We start from the raw sequence: 10,897 nt of genomic DNA on the forward strand, positions 1-10,897 counted from the left end.
AGGGGGGTCGAGCTTCAATGGTCCCCAGGCTATGATGCTTGGTGTGCATACCCCTCGAGGTGGGTATCATCGTCGCATTGCCTGAATCCTTAGCGGTTACACCTTACCAACGTGTCCTTTGTAACGGCCTCGTAGTGAGTTTGCTAGTCATCTCACCTAAGGAAGTGTGATGAACAACTAGCGTAGCTCACGACTTGTGGGTAAAGATGTGCAACCTCTGCAGAGTGTAAAACTGGTATACTAGCCGTGCTCACGGTCATGAGCGGCCCAGATCCTCCTTTTGATTAGTGGGGTTATCTCCTTCCGACGAGGGGGGTGCCTCTCGGGGTTTTGGTATGGTTGTGGTTTGGTTCTCAGTAGTTCATGGTTAATATTGATTAATTACTATGTAACTGAGTTTATGGTAATTCATCAACTTATAGTAATTAGCTTTAATAAAATTTTGCCAAGATTTAAAAGCTAATGCAGTTGAGTCAGCCAACCTTAGAGCCTCATAGTTTGTGTTATACTTGTTGAGTACAAGTTGTGTACTCACTCTTGCCTACTCTACTCTTTTTCCTCTTGGGGATACTCTACTGCAGCTCAGTTCCTGCCGACGCGAGGGAGTTCGCTCAGCGCTACCAGGACTACGAGGACTTCTAGGCGTTCATCTCCCAGTCGACGTCCCTGTGGCGCCCAGCTTCCAAGAGACTTCGTATATGTATTCTACGCTTCTGCATACTCTGTATCAGACATTTTGTCATTAATATAATAAATAACTTTCGTACTCGTTTTATTATGTCTTTTTACGTGATATGTGCTGTGATATACTGTTCATTCTGTTGTATATACGTGTGACTTGATCCTGGCACGTATATGATTGCTCGGTTTATGTCCTTTTATAAACCGGGTTTTACAGTTATCGAGGCTAGCAGCCAGCCGATGCCTCGAGAAAAAGAATCTACTACAGTGCAGATCTACGGACGAGTCCATTTTCTTCCTGCTTATGGGCAAGGAGCGGCCGTTCACCTTCTTCTCCAAAGAAGCACATCTCCCCTAAACTAGGATCAGGTCGATCGATCGAGGGGCAGTGCTGGTTTTTCTTCCTCGTGGCATCGGCGGACAACTTCTTCGACCGATCGGTTCGGAATCCGCGGCATGTAAAATGGAGAAGGTACGTATCGAGTCATCGGATTTTGTACGAGATATCTATCCATTGTGTTGGTCTTCTGCAAGGGGTCTTAGGGATTACTGTTGCATGCTTGCAGGACGAGCATTGAGGTCAGGACTTGGGTGGAGAGAGGGACAGGAAGCATGGGTCGTGTGAACAAGGATCTGCTGGTGCTGTATCTATGCAAGTTGAAATCGGAAGCTCACGTTTGTCGGTGGGTCTGTTGGCATTTCTTAACGCAATTACTAAGAATGGTTAGTTCCCAGCAACAGCATCAAGAAACGCCGGGACGGCCGCCCCATAGCAGTGATGCCATGGAACGGCGTGCAGTATGTCTTAATGATTATAGAAGGATCCGAAAGCACACAAATATACTGTTGTAGCATTTCACCCGGAAGTATCCAGGGTATTGTTATTTATATTTTCCCAAGGGATGGCTATGGTGTGTAAAGATGTTTACTAGATACATAACCATAACATTTATGAGATAAGGTGTGAACTGCAGATCATATAGGGTAAGTGATAATAAAGATAATCGAAGGTAATGTGACACACACAGATCAACCAACTCTCATGAATAAAGAATAAACAAATACACTTAAGATTAGTGGGAGTATAGGCAAACAAGATCCTAGTATACTATTCATGTCAGCAGAGAAGCTATGTTAGTCATATGCTTAGAGCTGCAGGTGCCAGAAAATTAGGGACATCGGGGAGAATGACCCGTTCTGGAGAACGTCCAGACCGTTTCATCTTTGCATGAACTCCTATACGAATACCCGAACGTCAGGGAGTACGCTAACCGAGAAGCAGCTTCCCAGCGGACCGACAGGGCTGTCACCACCTGCGGTCTACCCCAGTCAAACTGTGGAGCACCGTCATATCCAAAGGATCCCGCGTACCCGAGCCCCATGCCCGCATACGAGGTCACTTCCCTAGCGCCCTCGGGTCCCCCACCCTTCGGATGGACAGGTAAGACGCTAAGGCAAGCCCGAAAGCACAACGAACCTATATTCTTACCCAGATCATCTGGTCTAAGTAGGCAACTAATACAACTTGAATAAGAACAGAACTTGGCTAGGCAGGCTAAGAACATAGCAAGATAACCAATAACGAACTCTTTATGAATAGCATAACGATAGTCGGAATACAAAGCCATAACAGAGGCCGAGGATTGCTCGCCGACCCCGAGAAGACTGGATTCGCTAAGAAAATGAATTACTAACCTAGCTCCACTAACCTAAAGAGTACAAGTCACAATGAGAGAGAGAGAGGCTTCTCCAAGTGGTGTGTGTTTGAGAGAGTGGTGGGAGGCCCCTCTTATAGTGTTTAGGTCGGTTCCACCATCCCTTTACATGGAAACATTCATAACCGACCTCTAGAAGATCAGAGCTAATCTCCCGCCAAAATGCACCTGGATGGGGTTCGGGGCGGGGGGGGGGGGGGGGCGAACCCATGGTTCGGCTGGCCCCACCTTGCCGCCTCTGGCCACCGTCTTTCTCTGGGTCACTGCTTGGTGGGTCCTAATTTCAGATGGTCGGTGACGGGGCTTGGTTGGTCGGTTTGGTCTGTCTGGTGGGCCTCTTTTGCTTGTGTTACGCAGGACGTGATATTCTGTGACTTCATCTGTGTATTCTTTGTGTTTTCTTCTTATTCTGGACTTGTGCTCCTGAAATCAATAATTCTCCAAAACAACTATGGAGTTAGGTTAGTGATACAAATATGTTAGTAAGAGGCATTGTTTTCTTTCTCTTGTGAGTATAGTTGACGGTCATATTTTGCACTTAACGACCATCAACAACACCCCAAGCTAGCCTTTTGCTCAACCCGAGCAAAGCTTGGCTGAAGTTTTGTTGATCAGAAGTTGCTACGATGTTGCATTTCCAACTTATATTTAGGCACAACTGAATGCTTCTTACCTTGATTTTGAATAAATTGGCCTTTTGTCCTCACCTCTTACCTTTACTCATGCGGGCCTTTTAGCTTCACCTCATCTTTGGCGGTTGAGAGTCAGAACGGTATCACAGAGTGCTTGTATTTCTCCCCTTAGTTCAACCGTCAATCCGGAGTTTTGTTAATTTTTTTTCAAAAGAATTTTATAAAATTCCTCGATCAGATGATCTCTCGGATCGCTCGGTGTGTATAAATCCTTACCAAGGCTTTTTATTGAGCCTTCTTCCTCACCCTATCTCTAATGGTTGTTTTTGGTGGAGCTGTAGGAATGGAGGATTTGAATGCATACTTGCTTCTCATATTTTGCTAAGTCAAAGACCGGATCCAAAGGAGAAACAAGTCATAATCTTTGATCAAAATGTGCAAGTGTGTGGATATTTTTGGTGGATGATGTATGAACTCCTTAGTATGAACCATCTCTCTTTCTTTCTTTTAGATAGGGGCTATCTTCCTTCTCTTTCTCTTTTTTTTTTGACAAGCCGAAGCATGTGGCATACCTTCTTTGGGTATGCTTCTTTTCTTCTCTTTTTTTTGACATGCAGAGGCATGTGGCATACCTTCTTTGGGTATACATCTTTTATTTCTTTTTTTTTGCATAGCCCCATATCCTTGATGCAATTTTTAGAGATAGGTTTCATACATAAACATGGAGTTTTTATTTTGTGGATGGATAAGCGGAGTGCTTGCTCTTAGTGTAGAAGCATAGCACATGATGTGAACGTGTATGTGATCTTGATCATGGGAGTATGAAATGAATCTCACTAAGGGTCACAACAATTTGTCAAAGCTCAATGGGATAGCAATATGCACATGTGGATAGTTTGCAATGAGATCAACATGTGGCTTTGGATAAGAATTTCAAATCATCGAGGAACTTTATTATATTTCTGTGTTTTGAAAATGAAATACTCTGGATATCAAGCATCACTTAGGAAAAGATCATAGCAACTCTATTTAACCATATTATAGCTCACAACAACTTAGATTTGGATCATGCTTTTTGCTACCCACAAGTTTCAAGTTCTGAGGTTTGAACTTATAGCCAACGAACCCAAAACTAGGTAGAGTACAAAGCTTTAACTAAGCATATGAAGGAAATTAACAGAGCAATTATTCATCATTTCAACAAGGAAAACTCACACCATGCTTACTACACATATTAAAGCGAGGAATATATTTTTAGTTTTTCTGAGTTTTGCAGATTTTTATTTGATTTTAGTTATGCAAATTTTTATTTGGTTTCATGTAAGATTTGAAAACAGTAAAGGATAGAGTTTGATACAGGTTACCTCTCATGGAGGTCCTCCCCCAAGCTAGCTTCAGGCTCACTGCTGTTGGTTGGGGTTGAACCCAGCCTAACGGTAGTAGGCCCTCCACTCCTCCTAGGTCTGCTGCTGTTGTCGCTCCAAGTTGTGGATCCTCTCGCCTGTGTATCGCTGCCAGTTTTGAGTTGACTCAATGTGCTGGCCCAGCGATTCGTTGATGTTGGTGGTGCGCACGTTCAGCTCGCCCATCTGTCGAGTCAGAGTGGCGAAACCTCTGGATGAGGCTGAACATCCGGCGAAGATCGGGGGTCCACTGAAGCTGGAACTAGTGGACCGGCGCCCTTGGGCCTGCCGTGCCACTCTTCTGTACTTGCGCTGTGCCATGATGAAGCACCCGCCTCATGGTGATATGAGGTTTGAGTATGCTGAGGCGGTGTTGGTGCTTCTTCCCTTCTGGTCCTGCTCCTTGTCATCCTACCAGGTAAACCAGAAACACTATGCCTACGGCCCCCTTCTCGTTGAACGAGAGGGATGGTTAGCGAACGGCAATTATACAAATGGAAATCCGCATTGGGCAGCGAAATCTCATTTGTATAGCCCATGTAGAGGAAAAATCAAAGAGTCATTCTGGCCTTTCTTAAATTTGTGACCTTGAATCAAATAAGACTCGTCGATATACGCGTGGTCACCCTCAATGAAAGGAATGGAATTTCCCTCTAAAGCACCGACACGTGTAGCGATACGAGTAATCAATGAAGTACACTCAATAGGACCCATCATCTTGAAATTCGAAAGTCATTGCGTAATCAAAGCTTGTGCGGGGGTGTCGGATTGTTATTCCGGCCAGTCCACCAGGGGTGTACCCAGCGGTAGAGTTTCAGGATGGGATCTCTGGACCAAGAGCTCGATGGAAACACGAAGACGCAGGGACTTAGACAGGTTCGGGCCGTGATGAGCGTAATACCCTACGTCCTGTGTTTGGGGTTGTATTAGGGTTTGCAGGATGCTGCGAAAAGTGGAGAGAGTCTATGGGTCGGCCTACGTCTCCTTTATATAGACCAGGAGGCGTAGGGGTACAAGGAATGATATACTCAGGTTGTTTTACAAGGAAGGAGGTCGGTTAAGATCCCTAGATATCTGGGTTTCTAGTTAGAGCCTCTCGTCCTGATCTTCTGAGGATCCTTTCTGCGCACGGCCGAGTCCCGCACGCCGAGTAGTCGTAGCCGAGTCACCGAGCAGGGTAGTCTCCCAGGTTCGGGGACCCCACTTGGCAGGGAGGTACATAGATCTACCTCCGTCAAGCCCCCGAGCGCCGGAGGGCCGAGTCGAACTTTGTGGTATTAAACAAAGTCCTTCGGTGCTCATGATGATTATCCACCGAGTCTTGCTGGTACAAAATGGGATGCACCCCTGGGCGCACCCGTTGGGTGTAGCCCCCGAGCCTCGGAAGGTTTCAGAGAAGCTTTTCGAGAGTCAAAGAAATGATCTTTAACTCGTCTGCCTGGATACCTGGATATCCAATCAATGTTTTTGCCGTTTTGTTCCTCTGAGGTTTTTCGGCCACCCTGAGGTTGCCGCAGTAATCAGACCCGACTTGGCAATCCTGACCCAGAGGCCATAGATTAAGTCACTGAGACTTCCCAAGTTGTCCAAACATACAGGCCCTGAAGCCTTAGCTGCATCACGGGGATGCACCAAATCGTTAGCGGCACCTATCCCCCGAGCAGGGTCGCTGGCAGAATCACAGAAACACGCCGAGTTATCACGGCGTCCGGGCCTTGAGGCCCTGGCTGGGTCACGGAGACATGCCGGGTCATTCGCGGCACCCAGCCCCCGAGCAGGGTCGCTAGCGGAGTCACTAAGACACGCCGAGTTGTCACGGCGTCCGGGCCCTGAGGCCCTGGCTGACTCACGGAGACACGCCGGGTCGTTTGCAGCACCCGGCCCCCGAGTAGGGTCGCTGGCGGAGTCACTGAGACATGCCGAGTTGTCACGGCGTCCGGGCCCTGAGGCCCTAGCTGGGTCACGGAGACACGCCGGGTCGTTTGCGGCGCCCAACCCCTGAGCAGGGTCGATGGCGGAGTCACTGAGACACGCCGAGTTGTCACGGCGTCCGGGCCCTGAGGTCCTGGCTGGGTCACGGAGACACGCCGGGTCGTTTGCGGTGCCCAACCCCCCGAGCAGGGTCGCTGGCGGAGTCACTGAGACACGCCGAGTTGTCACGGCGTCCGGGCCTTGAGGCCCTGGCTGGGTCACGAAGACACGCCGGGTTGTTTTGCGGCGCCCAGCCTCCGAGCAGGGTCGCTGGCGGAGTCACTGAGACACGCCGAGTTGTCACGGCGTCCGGGCCTTGAGGCCCTGGCTGGGTCACGGAGGCACGCCGGGTTGTTTCCAGGATTATTCGAAGCATATTCGCGTCGGAGTTAAAATCCAACCGTTATCCACTGCGCGGATCTTTCACGACTGACAGGGGAGAGGGGTTGTCAGGGGCAACGGTAAAAAGGAATGTTAAACAGAGGAAGTGGCGTGGAGCAGCCACCCCGTTCTCGAGCACTCCAAAGCTTTCCGCCGCCTTAGTCAACTCGGCGAGTCTCCAGAGCTCTCGGCCTTCTTCTTCCTTGCGATTTCCTCTTCTCGCCTGCGCTCCACCACCATCGCCATGGCCGCCTTGCCTGCTGCATCTGGGTCTTCGACTTCGGGGAGCTCCGGAGAGGCCCCGCCGCCATCGTCGTCCGGGCAGAAGTGCTCGCTCCAGGAGAGCGATATCCAGGACCTCGTCGAGCGTGGCGTCCTTCCGGAGGAGCAGATCTCTGGGTGGCGGTGCTGCTACGGGGAGGAATTCTCGTCGGAGGACATGAACCAGATGGTCGTTTTCAAGTCCTTCTACGAGAAGGGCTTCGCACTGCCCGCGGGGGCGTTTTTCCGCGGGCTTCTCCATTTCCGCGGGAGCCCAGTTGGATTGCTCAAATTGCAATCTTCATCCACCTCTGCGAGGGGTACTTGGGGATCACTCGACACTTCAATCTGTGGTGGGCTTTGTACCGCCTCGAGGGGCACCGTCCAATGCTCGCCGGAATGTTGTGGGCGGGGCCGCCTTCTCGTTGCGCTAGGGGAGCGTCTACCCCAACTTGGAGTTCCGCAACACCAACAAGGGGTGGGCGCTGGAATGGTTCGTGGTGGCGAACCCAGCGCCCTGCCTCCCGGCGTGCACCGGTTGCACACCGGAGTACAAGGCGTGCTGGGAGGAGCCGCCGACCACTGAGGTGATGGCGCAGGTGGAGCGCCTCCTCCAGGAGATCGCCGACTTGTCGGCACAGGGTCTGACGGGGGCCACAGTGGCTATCTCCTTCTGCAGGCGGCTCACGTAGCCGATCCAGGAGAGGGTCCACCCGGCCTTCGAGTACTGGGGTCATCGGGACCCCACCAGGGGACATGAACGCAAGGTTCCCCGGGACGAGATCGCGAACCGGGTCGCCTGCATCATGGCGGGGCAGATCCGGGACAAGGACTGCCCCAAAGCCCACTGCCTGAAGCGGCCAACCGACGCCGTAAGTATTCTTGGTCCTTGTCGAGTTGTTTTTATTCGTTCCGGGTTGTTTCCTCTGTTTTTGCTCTGTTTTTCCGAGCGCACCTATTGGGATGTATAACAACTCGGCTCTCTTGCAGGCCAAGGTCTTGGAGTACTGGTCCCCCGCTCCTCTGCCTAAGGGGGACCCTGGGAAGGACGCCACCGCCCCCGCCGAGCTGCGCCAGCTGGCGGAGGAGGAGGCCGAGTTCTCCTCCGACTCCTCCGTGGGGAGCGAGCCAGAGGTGGAGATCACCAGAGCCTCAGGGCCGCCACCGTCGGCCGCCCTGGGGAGGAAAACGCGCCGCGCCGTCAGGAAGATCCAGCTGTTGAAAGCTGGGTTGGCGGCGGCACAGCAAGCGCTGAAGAGCTCGACCCGCAAGGGGGCGAGCAAAGTCCGGGGGGCATCGGCGCCCCCGGCCACCACTGAGGTGGGGTCGGCGCTGGGCGGCCCCCTAGTCGAGGAGGAGGCGGCCCAATCGCTGATCCAGCTACGCGGGGAAGTGGCATCCCCGCACGCTGGCTCTAGAACTCCGTCGGCCGCGCCGTTGAGGCTGAAGTTCCCGCTGCATCGTAGTGGCGGGTAAGTTCTGTTACCTTGATGCCATTCTATCTTGATTTTTATTTTCTGGAGTCCTTTTCAGCGCCCTTGTTGTTGCTGTTGGAGGGCGACGCTCAGCGATGCCAAGAGGAAGGCGGAGGAGTCGTCCAATGAGGGCAGCTCCAGTGATGCCGCAAAATTGACCTCGCCGCGGGCGAGCCCGGTGAAGGGCCGAGCCCGCCGCGAGGAGGAGGTGGAGGCCAACAACAGGGTCTCCCCTCCTCCCCGCAATGTGGAGATGCAGGACCCGCCCCGCGATGAAGGGGCGGTGAACGTTAGGGCCGGGGCCTTAGATGTCCTGGCCATCAAGGAGGTCAGGGCCGCTGAGGTCCCGGCCATCGAGGCGGAAAGGGCCCGAGCCGAGCCCACCGAGGTGGTCAGGCCCCCGCCGGCGAAGGAGGAGGCCGAGGAGGACGAATCACTCGGCAGGCACATGGTCGAGTGCGCCAAGCTGATCCACGAATGGGTCGAGTTAAGTCGCTTGCTTCCCTCCTTTTGCGAACCTGACTTGTTCTTGGAGGTGTTGTCTTGTAACGCGTGTGTCTTCGTCAGGCTCTTGTGGATATGTCGGAACAGGCCACCCAGGAGCTGGCCAGGGGGAGCGCCGCCCTCGGTCAGGTGGCGGAGCTCGAGGCCAGGGTGGCCGAGCTAGAGGCGCGGAGCCACCATCTGAAGGCCGACAAGGTCAAGGCCGAGGATGCTCTATGCAAGGAGAAGCGCGATATGTAGTCGGAGTCACGTCTGCCAAGTTCTTTGTGCGATGTTTAGTCTCTGACTTGCTTTTGTTTAGAGCTGGAGGCCTGCACCAAGGCCAACGAGGAGCTGTAGAAGCTCCGAGAGGTGGCCGAAGCGCGGGAGGCCGCCACCGAGGAGAAGCTTCGCCTGGAGCGGGAGGCTCGGCGAGGTATGACCCATTGATCATATGCTATGTTCTTTTGTCATGTTCTTCGGGTGCTTTTGCAGAAGCGGAGGAGCAGGTGGCGCAGGGCCGGGCGACACTGGATCGCCTGAGCAGGCCACTGGAGGCGCTGCTCGGGGCTTTTGAGCCCGAGGGCGTGGCGGCTGCCGAGAGCCTGGCTAAGAGGCTAGAGGCATCCCGCGGCCGACTGGAGGCCTTCATCCAGGGAGCTGCCGAGAATGCTGTGCAGCACACCCTGGGTCTTGTGAAGACCCATCTCCCTGAAGCGGACCTGGACCCAGTGGGAGATGACATCCCCGAAGACTGCTTGGATGCCGAGTGGGAGGCCAACCACGCCGCCGTCCTGGAGATCGCCGAGCGCGTCGTGGCCGAGCGGTAGGCTACCGATCTCCAGGAGTTTGTCTTATTCCTTTTGCTGCAAAGAAAGTTGATCAGATTGGGCCGACTAAGAACAATATTTATGTAAATAATGTTTTTAGTTTAATCTTAGTGTTATGCCCACGGTCCGAGTTCTTTTCTGAATTTGCCGAGTAGGTGGAAAGCGAACTCTGAGCCCTTTGAATGGCGCTTGAGAGCGGATCATCAATGTGCGCGTTTGGTCAGGGTGACACAGAGTGGTTCCTGGACATACTCGACTGTGTTCAGGAAAGATGAACTGGGTTGTTCTTGTCCGACTGGTCGGACTCCGTGTGGGGGCTGGCTGGATGGCCGAGACACAGCCCCCGAGCGTGTTGAAAATGACTCGGTAAAGAACGAAGAGCAAGTAGTATGCAATATTTGAAATATAACAAACTTTATTAAATGAGTAGATGGGTACATACCCTTGCATTTCCTATGCTTCTACGAATAGAAGCGACGCAGGTGTTCGATATTCCATGGGTTGCCCACATCTGTATCGTCTGGCCTCTGTAGGTGGTAGGTTCCAGGAACCACTATCCCACTGACTACAAAGGGGCCTTCCCATGGGGAAGACAGCTTGTGAGCGCCGGTGGTCGACTGGATTCGTCGTAGAACCAGGTCGCCGACATTGAAGTTGCGCTTGTGAACGTTGCGATCATGATAGCGCCGGAGCTGCTGCTCATATCTCGCGTGCTGGATGGAGGCCGTCAGGTGGTGCTCCTCTGCCGAGTCGATGTCCGTGCATCGAGTCGCTTTGGCTTCGTTCTCGTTGTTGTTCTGGATGCGCGGAGCACCAAAAGCTATGTCCGATGGTAAGACTGCTTCAGAACCGTACACCATGAAGAATGGTGAGTAGCCGGTGGCCTAGCTTCTTTGTGTGCGGGGTCCCCAAACTACTCTGGGTAGTTCTTGGAGCCATTTTGCACTGAATTTTTCGATCGGGTCAAAAATTCTGGCTTTGAGCCCCTAAAGGATCAAGCCGTTATCCCTTTCAACTTGGCCATTGCACCTGGGGTGTGCCACGGAGGCATAGTAGACGTCGATG

The 10,897-nt window shown here is 52.4% G+C and overlaps 1 protein-coding gene across 1 annotated transcript; it reads left to right on the forward strand.

Annotated features, from left to right (window-relative positions):
- The first annotated feature begins 7,850 nt into the window (after positions 1 to 7,850).
- LOC120689104 (uncharacterized abhydrolase domain-containing protein DDB_G0269086-like) lies at positions 7,851 to 9,832 on the forward strand. Its single transcript, XM_039971438.1, has 6 exons — positions 7,851 to 7,916; positions 8,035 to 8,516; positions 8,601 to 9,000; positions 9,087 to 9,259; positions 9,325 to 9,374; positions 9,498 to 9,832. The coding sequence occupies exons 1-6, from the start codon at positions 7,851 to 7,853 to the stop codon at positions 9,830 to 9,832; spliced, it is 1,506 nt and encodes a 501-aa protein (XP_039827372.1).
- The last annotated feature ends 1,065 nt before the right edge of the window (positions 9,833 to 10,897 follow it).

This window comes from Panicum virgatum, chromosome 9N, assembly GCF_016808335.1.
Source record: "Panicum virgatum strain AP13 chromosome 9N, P.virgatum_v5, whole genome shotgun sequence".
Classification (NCBI taxonomy): domain Eukaryota; kingdom Viridiplantae; phylum Streptophyta; class Magnoliopsida; order Poales; family Poaceae; genus Panicum; species Panicum virgatum.